Source organism: Fulmarus glacialis, unplaced genomic scaffold (genome assembly GCF_000690835.1).
Source record: "Fulmarus glacialis isolate BGI_N327 unplaced genomic scaffold, ASM69083v1 scaffold38698, whole genome shotgun sequence".
NCBI classification, from domain to species: Eukaryota; Metazoa; Chordata; class Aves; order Procellariiformes; family Procellariidae; genus Fulmarus; species Fulmarus glacialis.
Window position 1 is genome coordinate 5,159 of NW_009226994.1, and position 20,797 is coordinate 25,955.

Genomic DNA, 20,797 nt, shown 5'->3' on the forward strand with positions numbered 1-20,797 from the left:
TGCCTCAGTAATATCTGACACCAAATGTGGTCCCATTGACTTAAGTGGAACTACACCTGGCGAAAGCAACTTGGCATTGTTGAATAAGGATTTGGAAGCCTAATTCTGGGTATTCATTTTCATAAAAATCAAAGTCTGACTTTCATAATTTTGAAATAATCTCTCTTTTCTTCCAGTGATGGCCTTGTTATAGCCACAGAGGTCCAAGGAAGTAAGAGAGGCTGGGTTTTGTAGAGACAAGATCTTCTAGTGGGGCAACAGATAAAGTTGGTTTAGTAGTGTTGCCTCTCTCTCTGTATATCTCACTTCTCTCCTCCACATCACTTTCTGTTCATGCTCGTCTAGGGCTTTATTCTGTTCTGACACCAGCTTCATGACAGAGTAAAGCTACTGGTTATGATGCAGCTACTACTAATTTACACCAAAAAAAAAAAAAAAAGCTCAGAGTTGCTTTCAAATCCCCAGTTTAGGAAATTCTCTCAAGCATAATTTCACCTACTTCTTATTGCAAGTGTAATACAACATGAACTGTATTTACTATGCAAATACAATTCTTACATCCTTTTCAAATAAACCTTCCCTTGAATTTTAAAGGAATCAGCATTTCTGGATTTTACACCATTAAAAAGTTCTGAGCTTTGAATGTTCAGAAATCAAGTACTCTACTCAATAAGAAAGGTCCAAAAAATGAAAGCAAAGGTGTTAGCAAGATGGTGTCAAGTTATCAGAAATTAGCAACCAGCACACTTAGCAGAAATCCAAAAAGTAGAATGGAAACTAAAGTAAAAATCTCAGTCAGTGAAGGAAATGTGATTGTTTTCCCAAATATGTTGTCTCTTGACAATTTCTGAATTGTGATCACAGCAAGGATGCTAAGCTCCACCACAACCCCAGGATATCTTTGAATTCTTCACTGATACTTGCTTCAGCACTATTCATTTTTCAGTGTTGGCTTTCATTTCTTGTTCTTTGCAGACCAAGCTCTGAGGTGAATCATATGTGTTTTCTCTTGGAAAACCTAACAACAGTCCTATGTTTAGCTTTCTGTCTCCTCCATTTTCTCCTCACTCATGCTTCAGAAGCCTATTTCTCTTAGATTAGTCAGTGGAGGGCGCTTGACCAAGCCAGCAGCAATTCCTCCCCACCGTGCATGATGTGCGCCCTCGCCATGCCGATGACGCTGCGTGCCATGCCGGGAAGCTGCTGCGTGTCCGGTGTGCCTGGGGTCACTGTGTGTAATCATGCTGTAAGTATCGAATCAGTCTGTCCGGGAGAGGCAAGGTGGCAAGAAGTTTAATGCGGTTTCTTCCAACCAGGCTTCGTACCTTGATGCGGCAAAGGTGGGAAAGAGGTCGTGGAGGCTCTGAAAGACAGGCAGGTCAGAAACATGAGGAGAACAGGTTTAAACTTGAGAGGGACAGCTCAGCTTGGCCAGATCAGTGGGAAGAGGAAAATGGGAGAAGGAGGAATGAAAAAAGGGGGCTTTTCTGTAATAGATGATGCATCTGACATTGGTGGTAGCTCATCAGTTCTGAGGTATGAAATAGGAAAGGAAGCGGGGCTGGAGGATGGGGCGCTGTATCCCATCTCAGCCTTAGCAATGGGCTTTCTAGGAGGATTTAAACAAGCCGCTTTACGGTACTCAGTCTTCCCACTGAAAATAAATTTAGCTTGGTGCCAGAAAACTAATTCTGATGTCTATGAAAGACTTTGGATCCTGAGGGAAAGGATGTTTAGGAGACCAGAATATTAGTAAAGGCTTTAAAGGCCACTGGTGCCTGCTGGGCTGCTGTGGAGATGGTCAAACTGCCCACCTGCCCTGATCTGACTGCACCCCAGCTACAGCCAAATGGGTCTTTCTGCACTGGCAATGCTCACTCCCAGTGGGTCAAATCCGCAGCTGCTGTACATTTAACATCACAGAGTCAGTGACACCCCAGCAATTTCTAGTGCCTCATACCTGGTCCAAAATGTAATTCAGTCTCAGCAGGGAAATCCTATACAAGTTTAAGGGATGAACACTAAGAGGAGATGCTGACTGAGGTTTTGAATCCAATAGTGGGACTACTTGTACAAGATTCTCTGCTGGGTGACCATACCTGCTTTTTCTTTAATGACAGCCCAGTCCTCATAGCTGTCAATATGCTCCTTGAGTCGGGAACAGAGCTGCACGTTACCCACATAATCCAGGAGAACATCGATGATTGGCCCAGCCCAGCGACTCATCTCTGGAGTAGACACCATTTCACAAAACTTCAAGGAAAAACAGATTTACTATAGTCAGTGGACATGAACGCACCTGTGGAAACTGCAACGATAGGAACAGCCCTGACTGCATTGGTGGTCCCACCCTTCTACCAGCTGTGAGAGCATTTACCAGTTTCCCCTCAGAAAACTTCAACTAAAGCCTCTTTTTTTGCAACTGAGGGCAGAATCCCCTCTTTACAACCGCAGGAGGACACAAAACCCTGCTGGAGTCCTAGCTCTGGAGCATGGAAAGGATGTTGAATTGTTTACAGGGTCCAAAGGTCCTACTTCCACAGAAATGGGAGGGCAAAAGAATGCTCACAGCTTTGCCCCAAGCCAGTAAGGGAGCTGCTGAAAGATCCACGCAGCCCAGGGTGCTGTGACCCAGTGTGCTGGGTCCTTTTGCCTTCTTGGGAGGGGATCTGTGGGGCAACTGTGCTCAAAGGAGGCAAAAAAGCATAGCACAGCATCTCCTATTTCTGGTGAATCCACTGGCAGCTTTTGGGGACCAAACACCTCACTAGAAACAAGTTAGGGAAATCTCTGCAGAGATGAATCCCAGTCGGTTTTACTCGCCCATGGGAGAACTATCCTGGGCCTAATACAGAGCAGAAGCATCTTCCTTACTCAGTCCTGGATCAGGCAAATCTTCTGTTGCCCCCAGTGCGAGCTGCAGAGTACTCAGAGCCATTGCATGCAGGGCTGCTTATGGAGATACTGAAGAACAGACTTAAGGACCCGACTTTAAGCAGTCTCATTTCAAAAAAGTAGTTACGTCTCTTCCTACTTTAATCTAAATACGTGTATTATACCAGACAGCTTCATCTATCTCTGTTAGGGTGCTGCATATGATGAAGATATCTGTGGACTTATCTGACATGTGTGCAGTCAGAAAATTTAAGATGAATTAAATCACGCTGTGTGGATAAAAACTCGGGCACGTGGCCGAACCCAATTGAATGATGGTGGCTTAACCACCATCCATCGACTTAGTCACTGAGACTGTCTGCAGGCACCCTCCAAGCCCACCCCAAACAGGAAGGAAAACGCAGCAGCTTAAATCTCTTTGAGTTTAAGCTCCTGTAACTAGATCACGTTTGATTATACATGCATGAGCCCTAACTCAAAATGCATTAAACTCTTATGTGGATACTCTTATTCAGAAATAAAATTATATTAGCTCACCTAGGAAAGAATAAAGCTGCAGAAAATTATAAGGCCATTTTATTCAAGGTGAGAGCATTCACAGAGGTGTTTGCTACTCTTCTGACTTTTTTTTCACTGAGCATCACCATGTAATGTTTCCCAGGAAAATTAGATACAGTAATGTCAGGAGGATCCCAGTGGACAACCCACAGTTTCCTACTTGGACTGCTTATAGGAAGTTCAGTATAGTGTATCTGGCTGTCATTCTCCAGTGCATATGCAATTACCACCCACGGGATGTGCAAACTGGGGATCTGCACTACCACCTCCAAGCAGTAACGTCGCTTTGTCAGAGTTTAAATGAGGACACATGTGTAGGGCAATAAAACACTGGATCGTACTGCTCTCCTTTTCTTGTCTCTGCTAGAGATCTTGCCTGCCTTTTTCTCTCTTCTCTATTCACAAGCTCAGCCTACAAAAATGTGTTCTGGAATAAATATATCCCAAAACATGTTGCAGGAAAAGAAGCACAGCAAAATGAAGCAAAATAATGCAAACCTGCAACTACAGGCAATGGGACTGATTCAGGGACAAAGTGCCTCTGGGCCTGGGACATACTTTGCCTGCAGTCTCGGTAGGCCCCTGAATGCCCTCTCGCGGCAGTAGGATACTTCACTCCCCACGTTCACTGTTTTGACACTGCGATTCTGGAAATGTGGAGTAAGCCAGCAACCATTTTTCTGCATTCACTTTCTCCAGGACACATTAATTTAGTGGCAACAGTAATGATTTATAGTTATGCATTTTTCAAATCCACTTCCAGTAGCTCATAGTCTTTACTGTATAAAGACTAATCATTTAGATTTATTATCCTTATGTTATCTTATGCAAGAAAATAAAAAATGCACATCTTTTGTGTGGAGAAGGCTATATTTTCATAAGATCCTCTATATTTCAGAATACAAACCATATCACAACTATATCATGAAGCTGCACCATACAAGCCTTACTTTTATTAGCCAAATTCCCAGCAGTAAGAAGCAAATTTAAAATAATATCTGAAGGAAGAGATTGTTTTTTCTCTGTATGCATTTGTCCCTCACCAGTCTCTCTCTAGGCACAATTTTACACAGCTTTTCCTTCTTCTGCCTCATGTGGTCTGACCTTTGAGGTGATGACTCTGTTTGTGAGTGACCTAATATTTTGTTAGGCACTAAAAGTAGTTTTAGGTGAGATCCAGAGGGAAATAATGTGCTTAAATAAGTAAAAACAGAACTGGTTTTGAGTGGCTAGAATATCAGAGGGCTACAGACAAACCCTTTCTCCTTGCCTTGGAATTCCAGCCCTCTGTTCACTCTACAAGTTATCATATCATGGTACAAGAACTAGAGATGATATATTTTATTAATTTTTTTTTTGACAAAAATGTGGTGTCCTGGAGCAATTTTGCTGTGACAAATATTCTCAAGAAGAAGACAGCTCTGTTTGGGATAAGAGATTATTTTGATGGACTCTTACAATACTCTTTCTAAGATTTCTTTTTGTTTGTTTGTTTCCCAGACATGTTACTGGAGAGTAAAGTCTTTTGGAAGATAGGACTGATAAAACAGTCAAGATTTCCTAGAATCCTTTAATGTTTTTCTTTATTCTTTCCACCACCAAGGAGCATTTATTGGTGACCATCTCTTTGGACCAAATGATACTTTCTTCTGAATCCCTCAAAGCTACACTTAAACTAGATAGAAGCTGATTTATTTCTTTCCTGATTCTTTGCAAAATAGAAAGATTGCTGTGCTGAGGTTTCTTTGTTGTGTTGCATGTTGAAGCTCTTCTCCAGGGCTGCTTATCCAGTAGACTCGGAAAATTCAACTATTTACATTCATTAGTTTACCCTCATAAAGTGAAGCACTAGACAATTTTAATATAACTGGGAGCTTAAATTCCCTATCAGACAAAACAAATTTTACAGGGCAAGTAAAACAAGAAGGTTTCTACTGCCCATATGCTACCACCCATATGCTACTGCCCATATGACACTGCCTGTCAAGAAAACATGCTTCACTCCTGGCACCTCAGGTTCAGAGGAAAAGAATATTGTAGATCTGATGGCAAGGCTGTCAAGATGGCTATAATTCACTGCAAATTCAAGCTAGGGCCACAGCAGCTGTTGCCTACCCTCCTGCTGTCATTGAACATGGACTTGGAACATTCACAGACTCTTATAGAGCCTTTTTTTCTATAAATAAAGTAGAAATAAAGTAATCTTCTCTCACAGGAAAGTGGGAGAAAAAATACATTAAAGTTCTCAAGATACATGGGTAGGAGACATCCTCAGAAGTACTGTAGGTAGACTAGGCAGTGCTTACCTGTACTACGGTTGGCTCTTTGGACAGCTGAGGATCATTAAGTCTGTCCCGCCTGTAATTTAATGCAGGGTGCGGGCCGTTTCCATACTGACACTCAAAACAGGAACCTGCATCACAGCCCAGATCGAGGAGATACTTCAGCACGGAAAGGTACTTCATTGAAAACATGATGGTAGCTGGAAATGCAGTGGGATGGCTTGATATATAGGCATCAATATTTGCTCCGTGGTCAAGGAGCAGTTTCATGGTCTTCAGGCAGCCGTGGCGGATGGAGATGAGTAATGGGTTGATGAGGTCAACATTGGGGTTGGCTCCAGCTTGCAGCAGGAGTTCTGTGGCGTAGATGTTGTTGTTAAAAACAGCAAAATAGAGGGGGGTGGTGCGTCTGTCCTCATAAAGGCAGGACCGTTCATTGGAGAGGGCAGTGTTGACATCGTAGCCAGCATCAATCAGCTCTTCCAAGATGTCATCATTGTTGCGTTCGGCTGCTAAGTGCAGGGGGCTGATGCCGCTGCGCTTGACGCGGGTGCGGCTGGTTACAGGGATCAGCATGGAGACAATCCTGCCGGGTGGAGAGTCAGTGAACAGCAGTGAGCTCTAGGGGGTCTAGGGGATCTACAACCATACAGCAAATTGTAGCTGTACGGTTGTAACCATGAGAGAGAGCCTGCTAACTCGGGCACAGGAACAACTCTCTCTGAGAGAAACCAGGGTGTGAACTTGAAAGCTGTCAACAACTCCCTGTGCTCCTACCTTGCCAAAAATGTGAGTTGCGTGACCCCTCCTTCATGGAGGAACAAGTTTCTTTGAAATTATCACCCAGTTTCTATGAGGTAATGGCAACTACAGGGGCAGTTACAACGGAAGAGATGATGTGCTGGCACCTCATCTGCCCTGTTTTAACTCTCTTAGGTGCCACAACCCAAATGACAGACACCCAGCCAGGATCTCCCAGACATTCTGCACTTTCATCTTCGTGCTGTGGTAGGACTGGAGGAACAGGCACATGGCCTCGGGCCTGAGGTGCCAGCAGAGAGGCTGTACCTCCCCACTATTTGCTTTATTGCTCAGCAGAGAAAGGTGCCAACACAAGGCATTAGTACACCTCCTGGGTCACAGCCACAGCAAGAGGCTTGAGACCAGAAAGGAGGTGAAACCAAACCTTCCTCTGCACGACTGAGATAGGATAAACTACATATCTGGTTTCCAGTTATTACCCTGGATTGATCCCCGTCCTGGAGTGGGAACCAATCACTGTGTCGCTTTTGGCTGTGGCAAATCCATGGGGCTATCAACTTCCATCCCAGATCATGGGGAGCCAAAAAGACAGTTGGGAAAGGGGAGAAAAAGAAATAAAAATATTTTCCAGGCTGATTTCCATGCTATAGCCGAGGAAGAAAAAACGTACAGCCAAGTCCTAAACCCCAGTAATCAGAGATTGCTATTGGAAAGTGTGATGTGGCCTTAAACACAGCAACATAAATCAAGCTGCTCTCATTATGTAATGTGAAATTCAAATATATTATGTACAGGAGCCCCACAGTCGCAAATCCGTGATCATTTTTATGTCTCCATAGGTGTCACTGGAGCTACATGACCAGCCCCATGGGTTAAACCGTCATTTCCTGCTCATAAAGTTGGGTGGTTTAGCCAAGACACTAGGTTGATTCTGTAAATACAGACAAGTCACCTTAAGCTACTTCCAGAAAGAGAGTAGGGACCATCCAACCTGAGTCTGCCTATTGTCTCAGGAAATGCCCGTGCTCCCTCTATAATGCCTGTGGAGACATGGATATCTAAAAAAGGAACTTGTGGGAGCCAGCAAGCTAAGCACGCCTTCTCCTCTTCTTCCTCCCATGCAGATTCCTCTATCTAGCAGTCAAAACTCTTCTAACACACGCAAAGCTCAGTTTCCTACCATGTAGTGTGTCTCCTTTAAAATGCTGCATATCTTCAGCTTGACTGCAATGGCTGGTCCCAACACTGGGCCCTCAAACATATATTTACATAATGAACTAAGCCAAATATAAGCAGTAGTCTCAGGAAAACCTTTGTCTGTGATGCACTGAATGATCCTGTGAAAGACTAAGCCTCCAACGCTCCCAGGAGCTGAAATAAGAGTTGAAGATGCATAACACTTTACAGGATTATGTTCCTATTTACATGATGGACTGTTGATGTCTCCAAGTTACTGTTACATCTCATTTTTAAACAAAAAGGGTTTTTTAATTATGTAAATATCTTGGGAAATTAAGCACAGGGGTTTTTTTCTCCAAGCAGCCCTACTAATCTTCCAGCTCTGTGACGCTCACCAGGGAGCAGGAGGTTTGGGTGCTGGTGAGCTGGCAACCTCCCACCATTAGCAAATGTTCCGTAAGAGCCATAATAACAAAAAGGGCACAGAGCACTGCGAGGACACCATGCCAAGTGCCAGCATTAGTCATCCCATGATCAACTGTTTTGAAGATTAAAGGGTCTGTTTTGTTCTTTCCCTCCAGCATATGTGCTTCAGCCAGCTCTTCACATCTGAGTTAAAGAGGCACTGCGTCATTTCTGTCTGCAAGGGGGACCTGAACCTTGCCGCCGGGATGCCACACTGAGGCTCTGCATCCAAATGCTGCGGTGTCCCAGACCTCAGTACACTCCCTGTACCCCAGATTTATTTTGGGAGGAAATGCAGGAAGCATCAAATTTCTATCAGAGTTTAATTTTGTAGCTTGAGCGTGTCTCTCTTCCTCATCCTCCAAAGTGGGTTGGTTCAGTAATATGGTGCCTCCACCTCTGCAGTCTTTCCTGTCAGTCTAGAGGGAGAAGGCAGCTCAAGTGGAGGCAGCCAAGGCCAGACAAGCCAGGCCACATCCCACGTCTATCGCAAGGCATAGTGGGATGTACAGTTCATGTACAGTTTCGAAATAGTGCCGAGTTTCCCCTCATCCCTGACACCTGCATCTGTGATTTCTATTTGTTAGAAATTATATGGAGGAGGAGGCAGAGCATCCTTAGCATGAGTGTGTCAAGAGTTTATTGACTTGCATTTACTTAATAAATCTGCCCACACTTCACAAAGTCTTCCCTTCTCAGCACCTCAGTTCCAAGGGGGAAGGAGTTAAATGACTGCTTGCGATTGTCCTACAGCTGATGAGATGACCCTTATGAATTTCAGGTCAGTATTGACAAGGTGTCATTTAAAATAAACAAACACCAAGCAACAAGAGTTGACAGTTGAGCCTTGGGACCACATTCTTGGCTTTTTGATGGTAGGCAGCCTTTGTGCTCTGGCAAAAAGTTGAAGCGTGGAATTCCTGCAGAATTACGTATTAAATCTGCAGGAATACAAAGAGAGGTCACCGTGAAGGGTGTTATTGTACTGAATACCAAAGGAATTAAGAATGATCAGCCAATTGGGCTAAAGCTTTGTCATTTAGATAAATATTTATAAGAGAAGATCTTTTTCTTTTTTCTTTCTTTTGCACTTAGTTTGCAGCAGTTGTGCACAAAAATTTGTGCTCAGTCTTTTACAAGTGAAGGAACTCAGAGTTTGGGCTGAATTCTGGTCTCATTTATGCTGCTGGTTGTTGGGAATAATAGATGTGAGGTCTGAATCAGGCCCTTTCTTTCATAACATGGGCATGGACTCAGGTTGCAGAGTTTCCACCTAAATTTCTTCTCAGGTCGGGGTGTGGAACTATAGATGGGAGGAAAAGTTTCAGAGAGCTGGTCCAGACTCTATACAAAAATTGGATTCAGACCAACTTACTGTACTTTCAGATGAACTTTTTGAAAGTGAGCAACTGGAGCTGGGTTCTCTCTGGCACATTTCTCATCTAAAATGTGTTTGTTTTCAAGAAAATGTCTTTATAACTCAAACCCCGGAGAAAATTCTGAATCACGCCTGCATTAGTCTATGCAGGATATTCATGTACATGCTGTAAATGTATAAACCCATTACATAAATTCACACTGGGCTGCCCTCTAGAATACACAGCTTGCACAAAGAAGCAGGCATGCTCCAACTAAGAGAATGAATATCCTTAGGTCTATCAAAGTGATTTGAGAAGCTTAATTGGGATTCCCTAGCAGACCTAAACACTAGGATAAAAGATGCTATGGGAAGGTGTAGTGCTGTCAAAAGTTTTCATTCCTCAGACATTGTGAAATATATAGGAATCTGCTCTAGCAGTTGCTTGCAAAGATAGCTTTACTATCCAGAAACAGTTTTTGCAGTTGGATATACTCTCTCCTTTGACTATTGCTGAAAGGATTTTGATAGAAACTGAGATAGTCAGAAGAGTCACCAAGAGGGTCTGTCACTGCAAGATGTGACTGTGTTTTGCAAAAATAGCTGTGGGCCACTCACCCTTCCAGCAGCAAGGGGTTAAAGGCAGGAGCTAAAACTTGCCCTAGGATCAGAAGTAAATGCTAAGGAGTTCAGGCTCAGAAGCATGCTTCAATGTCCCAGGTCTTGAAAGAGCTAGGTAAATACTATTTACATGGCAGTGCAACAATCCCATCCCTAGACAGCATCTTCTAAATTGATATCCTTTATCACAGGCTGTAGAGCTTCTCCTCCTCCTATAAACACCTCTGCTTCAGAGGACTGGTAAATCTACCCAATTCCTGGTTATTTTTTCCATTAGTTACTTTTCTCACAGTCCAAAGAATGTGCTCAGCTCTATCCCAAACACATTTAATTTCAGAAACAAACCACTGGATCATTTTATGCATTTGTCTGTTACATTTAAGACTTATTTAATCACTCACTAATAAAGTATATTTTCCAGACTGTGAGTAATTCTTGCACTTCTTTTCTGAAGCCTTTCCAATTTCCTGAAAGGTTTCTGAAAGGGAGGATACCAGAACTGGACGCCATATTCTAGCAACAATCTCACTAATGCTCTAGAGATTCATTTAACCACTTCCTGCTGTCAGCATCTGAATTATTGTTAATAAAACCTGAACACACCAGAGATGAATGCAGCATGTTCTGCTTGTGCAGAAGAATCACAATGGGCTCATGTAGGAAAAGGATTGCAAACTATGCTGCAATAGCTATTGAGGACTAACTTCCCCCCCCGCCCCCAGATGCTTTTTTATTCCATCTCAAGGATATTTTGTGGAGCTCAGTTTAATCCACTTCCAAGATACATGAGGTTGTATCTTGGCAAAGCTAAAAGGATCTTGCATCCCACATTCCTTCTCACCCCATCCCAACCCATTCCATACCATCCCAACCCGCAAACACACTCTTCAGTTTATAATTTCCAACCTGAGCTCTGCAAGCAGAAAGCCCAGTTCTCAACTGGCAGCTCCCTTGCTCGCAATGCTCAGAATTAGATCTGGGACATTACATTCTCCTTTTCATGACGACTTTGGATTCTTGTCTAAAAGATGAAACTATGAAATAAACTAAAACTTACTCGCAAATCCCTTTTTTGGCTGCTATGTGAAGAGGTAACAGGCCATCCTTATTGGCTTTGTTAGCATCTGCTCCTTGGGACAAAAGAAATTCTACAATAGGTATGTGTCCATTTTTACAGGCTTCATAAAGAGCAGAGGCGTTATCACTGGCTTGAGTATTTATATCAGCACCTAGGAAGGAAAAAAATCTTTGTAGCACCAAAAGGTTAAAATCAGATGGGAGCAACATACTTTGAATGAACACATACGTCTCCATGACACTGGTGCTACAAAATGGGCTGGAAGGGGTTGTGAATGAGGTCACATCAAAGCAAAATGAAAAGGTGATACAGTCATATCGGTTATATACACTTATATCATAGATCTCCCCTGGTTTTTACTATGATCTGAGTTTTATGAGGGAGAGTTTAACATGGGTGGCAACCACTAGCTGCCAGTCCTGAATCCAGGCTCCATTCAGCTGTATCTCAAAGGCAAAAACTTTAAAATGTGCTATTCTTTATATAGCATGGCCTTTTCTTTGGACACATTAATTCCATCAGTATTTATGTATTTACACTATGTATATACACTATTCTTGAGCAGGAGCTTGGACCAGATAGATGCTTTCCAAAATTCCATGATTATGTATTTATGATACATATTTATTTATATTTATATGTATTATTTATACTCTCTATATTAATACTTCAAATACATTTATACCATATTTTAATTTTAGTACATATCCAGGCTAAAATAGGACTCCATAACATGACATCTGCGTAGTACCGAGCAACAATTCTAATCAGCTTTTATTTGTGCATGCCTTAGTTAATGAATATGTCATTTCAAAACTCAACACCTGAGGCCATATCTCTTCATTTCATGAGGGTTCAAGTTAGGCTCCACATGATAAGTTTTACCAAAAAAAGATAAATGTTATTAACGAGCTACTAGATTATTTGGGGCATTTTTTTCTTGAGCTCGAGTGTGTGCTTGGCTTAATAAACAACATGCAAGAATAAACCAAGAACTAATACTTTTTGGCCACAAACAATTTGGAATCTAGCTTTTTCTGTGCTATATATTTAAGGCCTGAAAGCCTGGGTTTTGACTGTAATATACCCCTGGGAATGACAGTTCACTGGAGTTTTGCTTCTAAACCCCAATAAAGAAGCCAATCAGTCTCCCTTTTGATCATGAAAACTCCCTGTCAAAGAGAACATTCCCCTGTGCTCTCACCCCAAACTGAAACATCTGTGTTGTGTTTGGCCCTTTGAAGATGTTGTAGCTGGAAACATCAGGAGAATTGCAGTGACAAAACATAACACAGGACTACATTCCTAATGAAAAAGAAATTAAAAAGAAACCCTTTTTATGATGAACCTTGCTCATTGTAAACAATGCAGTGATATCATTCCTGGGATTCTCAGATGAGTTTTTCAGGGCTTGAAACAATTTGACAGTTTTATTGGATTTTCTCCTGTGTATTTTTCTCAGAATTGAACTTTAAAGAAATTCTAATATCTATCTAAGTTGAAACAGAAATCACATTCTGGCTTAGTTTCTAAAATCGTAGGCAGTATGATGGACTAACTTGTCATATAAAACTGACTTGACAATGCTAGCTGGACAGCAGAACACATTTTTTTTGTTCCCCAATTCTCATATCTATCTTAGCCGTACTAATGGCTTCAGAAGTTTTTCTTATCTTCATTGCTGTTTAGCTTGTTTCACAAGTGCAGGACCCAATTCTTACCTACATTGAAGATATTAGCCACAGTGAAAATAAAATATGCCTCTGAATAGTAGTAAAGTATGTTGTGCTTATTGTAAAGCTGTTTTACATGAGTGGAGCAGTAAAAGGTAGGTTTAGTGTAAACTAGAGTCAAATTCACTCTGTTTATATGTTTGAACACATACACATGGGGGAGAGAGAGTTTGCTTCTCCTTGGTATAAATCCGTTAACTATACAATAGTACTTTATCTATTTTCAGCAGAATTCATTAGTGGAGGAGGGCTAACCTTGCCCATCATTGCACATGTTCATGAGCAGATGGGGTTGGCTAATGTGCAACTTCTGCCATCTATTACCACCTACAGTTGTCTTTTATGACTGAGTGGATTTTAGGCTACATGTGTGCAGCAATATGGGTTTTGAAAGCTGTCAGGCAATGCAATTAGAGAGCACCATATTACTTCCCAAAGTAGGTGACCATGAATGAATGCTGAAGAAGCGCATCATGTGTCTAGACCATGCTCTCTGAAAGACCCTACACAATTCAGCCATCTGGAGCAACAGGGTTTCAGCACCGCTGCAGGCCACACCTTGTCTTCAGAGACAGAAAAACTGAGCCAGGTAGAATTAATGGGAATTTTGAAATATTAAGAATGAAGTAAGTAAAGGCATGTAACGGCTCAACTGTACTCACCACATTTTGCCAGGTATCTCAAAGCTTCCAACTGCCCACTCTCAGCTGCCACAAATAAAGAAGTGATCCCATAGGCATTTGCAGACTCAATCTTGGCACCCCCTTTCACAAGGATATCGATAATCTCCAGGTCATTTCGGGAGACAGCCTCATGGAGAGCAGTCCATCCTCGATTGCAGCGATGGTTGGTATCAGCATTGTACTGTACCAGGAGTCTTGCGGCCTCTGCATTCTTGCGCTCACAGGCTGTTTTGGAAAAAAGGGAAGTGATTAGGACAGGCTTTTGAAAAGATTCTGGGTGTTGTGGTATCCTTTTCATGTAACATAAGGCAATATAATACAACTAGGCCATAGTGAGTAAGACCAAAGATCCATCTAGGTCAATGTGAGGGCCAAGGCTGTTGCCAAATGACACTGTCTGGGGCTTGTAAAGGACGTGGCAATGAAGCCAATCTTCAACCGGGACCTGGGGGAGGCTGTGTCCTGTGCAGGACTTGTGCCAAGTCTGGTACTGAGGCGAATCCAGCCCAGCGCATTTGTACTGGACACCACAGTGACACAGGGAGGTGACAAGGTGCAGGAGATAATTTATGAAGAACGAACATGTAGCAGAAATCACATGACCTGAACATTTTCTTTCCAAATTCTGTGCAAACTGACTGTATCTTACTGCCCTGGACTGCAGATAAAGCTCTATATAGACAAGAAAATAAAAGAAGCTCAAACCAACAGTGGCCAGAAAAGGATCCTTAGAAAAAAATAATGGTGTGAGTCAGTAGCACTCTCTCGGCCTACAACAACGTTTAGTTCAGGACCATCCTGAGCTAAAGATATTTTCTTGATAACTAATAGTATTTTGTTGATTTTTATTCTACCAATTTGTTCCATTGCTTTTTGAATCCCAAATCGTGAGGCTTCCTTACACACTTCTACTGTGGGACCCCAAACCAAAGGTACCTAGAATAAGCAGCCACTTTTACAACCCCCAGTTAGCATTTGTTGCACAATGTGCAGAAAGAGAGGCCAGCACATTCTGTAGCAATTGGTTTTTTCTTTGAAATAATAGTGACTTTTTCTCACAGATGTCCTGCCTTTTGGTTTTCATTCTTCCTTTGGGACATCACCATGGCTTCCTCTCCCATACCTAGGTGTCACTTACGTGTCCTAAAAGCAACTATCTGATTAGGCACTGCTGTAATTACCTATGCATAGCTCTGCAGAGTTTAATTTGCTTCCATACTAGGGATGAGCAATTTGTTATGATAATTTTTTCACTCCTTTTTTGCTGGAGGATAGACCAGAAGATTTTTGCATCAACACTAACACATACTTAATAACAGATTTTCTCTGGCTAAAGGGTGCTTTCATATTATTGTTATTATTACTGTTATTATTATTGCTATGAGTACTACTACTACTACCACTATTGTGTGTTTAATGCACAGTTGAACACCTTTCCTTTAGCTGACTATAAGCCAGAATTTTAAAACTGAGGCATTTTAAACTGAGCAGCTCTAATGTCAGGCATCCAAAGTTGGAGGCAAGATTACCGTTGAAACCAGTAATATGTGCTTTTTAATGTTTTAGAGCACTAAAAATAGTCATGGCAGGAGCAGTCAATAAAAGGCGGAATGGACACGAAGGTGTGTGAGATCATGTCCTTCTCTGAATCTTTGTGATATCATGAATGTAATGCTGTTCTACTAAAGAAAGTGTTCTCTCTGACCAGCAGCGAAGTTATATGTCCATGTTAGACACTTTATCTACCCCACTGAATTGTTTATGACTTTATGCATCTCCCATAGCACACAGCCTGGCCTGGCCCACACAGTATATGAATCACTGGCATGTCTACTGTTACTGTACTCCCACCTCTAACAGCTACTTGGGTCCTACTGTTTAGAAATGCATACATATTCCTGTACTATCCAGCTTTCTGTTTCCCCTAAGTTTGGACATTGTGCAGACACCCTGTGCTCAGGGCCCCACTAAGCATCACACACCCCTCCCTCAGCACCATGTTGCAGCCTGCACCCTGCAGGGCAGCCACTAATCCTGACTCTGATGTGGATGAGAAGGGAGGCCGTGGCATGGCTGGTCAGACATAGGAGATTCAGGACTACTGGAAGAAGGTGCAAAATGGGAGCTAATTGCTTCAGCCCCACGTCACAAGAGCACTTGCAGCTCTGCCTTGGTGGTGCCAGAAGAGCTCAGCATCCTTGGAAACACAACCACTCACCTTTGTAGAGTGGTGTCTCTCTGGCCTTGTTGGAGATGTCGGGCTCGGCCCCAGCCTGCAGCAGGGTGAGCAGGCAGTCCAGGTTGCCCCGGCTGGTGGCCAGGTAGAGAGCCGTCTCCTCGTTGAGCGTGCGCTGGTCAATTGTGCCGGGGTATGCTATGAATAAACGGCGAGCCCAAAGTCATTAAGGCATGTAGTAAGTACACAAGTATCTGCAGCACCATCACCTTTCAAAATCCTTGGAGTTTTAGGTGAGTTTTTCTTGTCTATTTCTTTTCTTTCCTTTTCCATGATCAAAGTAAGTTACGAATATACTATAAAGTTACTGTAACTCAGGTTAAGCACCTAAATCAGTCACCAGCTTAATTAAAATATTCAGCTATTGCCACTAGTGGTGCAGAAAACTGCTGAGTAACTGCTTTTCAGTAGCAGTTTGAAAACAAACTATAGTAGCTAACCACCTTCAAGCACTAGCAAAGAGGTGCTGGGCTGGATCTCCAGCTAGTGGGACCTGGGGTAATTGCTGTCAGCTGTGGCAGCTGAGCAGCTCACAACAGCCAAGAGCTCAGCTGTAAGGCTTTAACTGTGAGAAATCTAGGGCTTGGCAAGATCTCTCCAGATACAATTTTCTCCTGAAGATCCTAACTTTTAAAGGCATCAGTCTGGAAACCTATTCTCAAAGAGAAGGTGAAGTTAATATATACTCAGGGAGGCTGAAAAACTACCTTCACACACAGTCCCAGGCAAGGATTGGGCTGCTGCTAATTCTGCTTTTTAGTTTATTCATATTCTTCTTCTCCCTTTTGTAATGAATTAGTTTTAACTTCACTGACCTTTTTGCAACAGGCTCAGGCAACCCACTTGGCCATAGTACGCAGCTTCATGGAGGGGTATCCAGCCGTCCTTATTAGGTTCAGAAAGGTCTTTTCCTGATTTCATCATGTTACATACTGCTTTTTCATCTCCATCCTTGATTGCTGCCACTACAGGGTCAAGTTCTCTTTAAAACAAGATTAAAACCTGATTACTGCTTCCTTCATTACTGAGAAGCTTTTTTCAGCAACATCACTGTATCATGTGGCCAAAACAGTGAACCTCTACAGCCTTTATAATAAGTATTTGTGGCCCTAAGGTGTCTTGCTACACGGTATGTGGACGTAAAATTTCTCTGCTCCAATTTGACCATTCACAACAGAAGAATCACTGGCTGGAGGTGCTGATCTCTTTCCTTGGAGTATAAGGAAAGTGTAGGTGTGACTAATCTCTGACAAAAACATTTATATTTTAGATATCTGGAGTTGAGGGAGACTAGCTCTACCCATTCTCTGTACACTGCTATGACTGTCCATAGTTGTGATAGTTACATCACCCTCCCATGTGGCAAGATGTTTCCATATAAGATCTCTTAAACAAGATCAGCTTTGAAGATAATTTCCCCTGTTCATCCCTGAAGCAAATTTTAACCTTGATTTGCAGGTGGCTTAGCCCTAAAGCAGAAATTCTCCATAAATCTTGTTCTTGTGTTTTAAAGATACTTCCTATTTCTCTTATGCAAGCCTGTTTTCAGAAGTTAGCTGGACCAGTTATGAAGAAGGGAGAGCTCTGGTTAGATCATATGAACATTACAGTGGTGGTCTGGGCTATCCTTTCTTCAGCCAGAGAGGATTAAAAAAAAAATATCCACCCACTCAAATGAAATGCTGAGCTGCCCTTTGTGACCATGCCCCAGAGATCCCCAGCTGTTATTTCAGCATTGAGTACTCAAATTTTCAGAAATGATAACCACTTCGGACATTATAGACCTTCAAAAATGTGCCTTTGGTGTCCCAGTAAGACATGTCAGGTGCTGGACACTTCTGAAAATCTGGTCTTTAGAAGCCTGCTTGGGAGCAGACCCATTAGCTTTGTCGACAAGTCCACTCTTGCAAACCTCTTAGCCAAGTTAGCAGTTCCCCAAGTAACTGCAACAGTCAGGGGCCTCTGGAGCCCCGACTGGGACCTGGTGCCAAGCTGTGACGTGGTTCATGTTACGGTCCATTTGAACCCAGCAAACCACTGTCAGGCCTCACAGGGCCAAGTAACTTCTAGGCACAGGGAGTAAAAGGAATGAAAAAATATTTGAAGGGAGGGAATATTTTAAAGTTTCTTTGGAGTAGAAAGTCATTGAAATGTGTAGAATCTCTGAAAAGTGTTAAAGTAATATTTCAGTGTTTAGCAGCGAAAAGAAAAATAACATGAAAGTCATCTTTTTTGATGCTACCTAATTCTGAAGCTTTCAAGAAGAGGCTCACTGTGAAAATCTACAAAAAGCATGAAGTGTGCTCCATGCCACCCAGAAGTGAGGCACAATGAGCAGCCTACAAGTGAGCTTTGCTCTGACAAACCTTCCCTTTGCCAAGCACGCACTCTGCACAGTCCGGGCAGCAGCCCATTTCTCTGACCTCCGTAAGAGCAGTTGCAGAGCAGGGCTGACCTGGCCACATCAGTCCTTCTGCAGAGCAACAGCGAGAGCCACTGTGGGACTCGCTGCTCCGCTGGAGTCACAACGCTGCCTGGCAGTCACCGTACCACCGATCAGCAGTGCCTGCCGCAGGGCCTGCCTCCCTCCTTCCACACCAGCCGAGACTGCCGACAGCGCGGCAGAAGCGGGGAGCCGGTACCCTGCAGCCAGGGCGGGCAGGATCCTTGCTCGTGGCGGGCAGCGGCTCTGTGCAGGGTGGTGTGCTGTGCCTTCCAGCGCTAGCACTTGCCCGTGCTCCTCTGAGCTGTGCTGGGAGAAGGCAGCCACCAAATGGCTAAGCTCCAGGACAGCAAACACCGCAAAGGAAGAAGCATTTTTCCAGTTCTAATGGGGACTTGCAAGAAATGAACGTGGGCTGTATTTTCAGAGAGAGAGAACAAGAGGATGTTGAAAACATAGGAGAGTTTGTGCTTTGAACTAACTCTAAAAAGAACATCTTGCGGCCTTGAAGGCAGAGAGACTGGGGAGGGAGGTGCGTGTCCCAGGGAGACTGTTAGCATCGCCAGGGTAGGAATACAGCATGTGATGAAGGTCATGCAGGGCAGTGACCGTGGGAACAACCAGAAACTCTGGTTATGACAGAAGGTCTAAAATGCCACAACAGAGTGAGATCAGAGACAGAAAAATATGGGCAGCTCAGCAGCAGAGTCCTCACAAAGCAGGTCATTGGCACAACCTCTGCATTTAGTGCAGGTTACAGGAGCAGCACTGGATTTCATTGCCTTGCAGGGGCTGGACATACCAACAGCCTGAAATTCACACAGGCATCATTAATTTCAGCTTGCCCAGAGGTACCTAATCTGTGCCATAAATACTGATACTAGCACTGACAGAAAAGTTACCGAGCTGCTTCTCTGAGGATAAGCTCAGGGCCTGGAGCAGAAGCAAGTGAACACAACACAGGTGCCAAGGAATGGGAAAGCACACCATTTCCCAGGTGAAAAAGTACTTAGTGCCACTTGCTCCTTCTCTATAGCTGGAAGCAGTGATCTCAAGATGGCAGAGTCACAAAAATAGCAACACTGGAATGGGGGGAGATATGGGACACAAAGCCAGGCGTTTTGCCTGAGGAGATAACAGCTAGAGCAGGCAGCTGCCTTCCTGGCCACAGCCCAGCCAGGAGGGATTGACTGACCTTCTGATAACTGCCGGACTGAGGGCCCAGGGACACTCCTGTGTCTCCATACCATTTAGAGTACCCTGGGGACTAAAACTAAAACTGCTAGTTTTTATAGATAATAGATTTTTATATAGGCGTTTGAAATTGAGCATTTTGTTGAAGTCAGTTAACAGCAACAATTGGCATGTTTGCCTGGGGGAAGAGGAGGAGGTGGGGGATCTTTAAAAGCCTCTGGCACGAGGCTGCTGAAGCCATCTGTTCTTCTGTGCAAAGGTTCGTGTTACACATGCAGGGCTGCTCACTGCCACCTTGGATTCGGGCACGATAGAGTTACCAGCGCTTAACGAGTTACTGCATGCCAGGTGGGCCACGGCAGGAGTCCGTGCACGTGGCTGGCACACAGCAAATGCAAGGTGAATCACTTGAGCTGAGACCTCAGTGAAAGCAGAGGGTACCTCGGATCTGTGGTAGGGTTAAAAATGTGTGAAGAATCAGCTACTATTCTGCTCGAGCCCTCAGATGTTGAATGAAGCAAACTTCTGTCGGGCTCCTTAACCTTAAGTGATTCCTGAGTAAGATGAGGGGGTTTGCTGGACCAGGCTGTAAATGCTTTAGCCAAGCAAATTCCAGATCAGTACAGAAAGTTTAATGAATCTCCATGTGAAATCCTTGTTTTCTGCCTGGCTTATAGTTGGCTGTTATGAAAAACCAACACATTCTGCTGCTTGGATTTTGTCAGATATAGAAAAAATGAATATTAGAACTATGGAGGAAGCCTGAAGATCTGATGAAATCTTAACCTTATAGGCGAATCAAAAGAATTACTGCATTTCAAAGGCCAGTAGCCAAGATAATAAATACTCATTGCAGAAGAGATGCATGGTGGGGTCAATTCCGAGTGCTGCAGAAGAGGTTCAGTGGGGCACAGAAAGGTTCAGGAAGCTCCTTCTTTTCCTGGCAGCCTGGTGAGATGCAGGTAGCATGAAGGAACAACATCTCCCCAGGTGAAGCCAACTATCATCTCTGCTTGGCTCTGAGACCAGGGCTATGAAACAGTCATGCCATCATGCTCTCCTGTGGATTCCCAGCCACATTTTTGCTCTCACCAGGCAGTAGAGGAGGGCTCGCTTATCAGCCTCATCCCAGCCTTTGTTGTGGACTGAACTCTATTGAGCTGTGTGATGCAGAAGAAAAGCCTGCCCTCCACTCATTGCACCCAGAGCAGGAGAACGGCATGCAAGGTGTGCAGAGCACTTAATGAGAGTATGTGATTTCAGTGTGGCCAAGGGGAGCTGGCAGGTGGTGGGCGCGAGGGAGGCTTCATG

The 20,797-nt window shown here is 43.5% G+C and overlaps 1 protein-coding gene across 2 annotated transcripts in view; it reads right to left on the reverse strand.

Annotated features, from left to right (window-relative positions):
• Positions 1-1,226: 1,226 nt before the first annotated feature.
• The window catches only part of ASB2 (ankyrin repeat and SOCS box containing 2), a 22,664-nt gene continuing 3,093 nt past the window's right edge, over positions 1,227-20,797 (reverse strand). For both annotated transcript variants that reach the window (XM_009583001.1, XM_009582999.1), the window contains 7 exons: positions 16,665-16,831; positions 15,832-15,987; positions 13,593-13,838; positions 11,177-11,348; positions 5,760-6,321; positions 2,100-2,253; positions 1,227-1,363 (listed from right to left, as the gene is read on the reverse strand). In XM_009583001.1, the coding sequence (XP_009581296.1) occupies positions 1,227-1,363; positions 2,100-2,253; positions 5,760-6,321; positions 11,177-11,348; positions 13,593-13,838; positions 15,832-15,987; positions 16,665-16,831 (1,594 nt within the window). The remainder of the gene's footprint in view (positions 1,364-2,099; positions 2,254-5,759; positions 6,322-11,176; positions 11,349-13,592; positions 13,839-15,831; positions 15,988-16,664; positions 16,832-20,797) is intronic.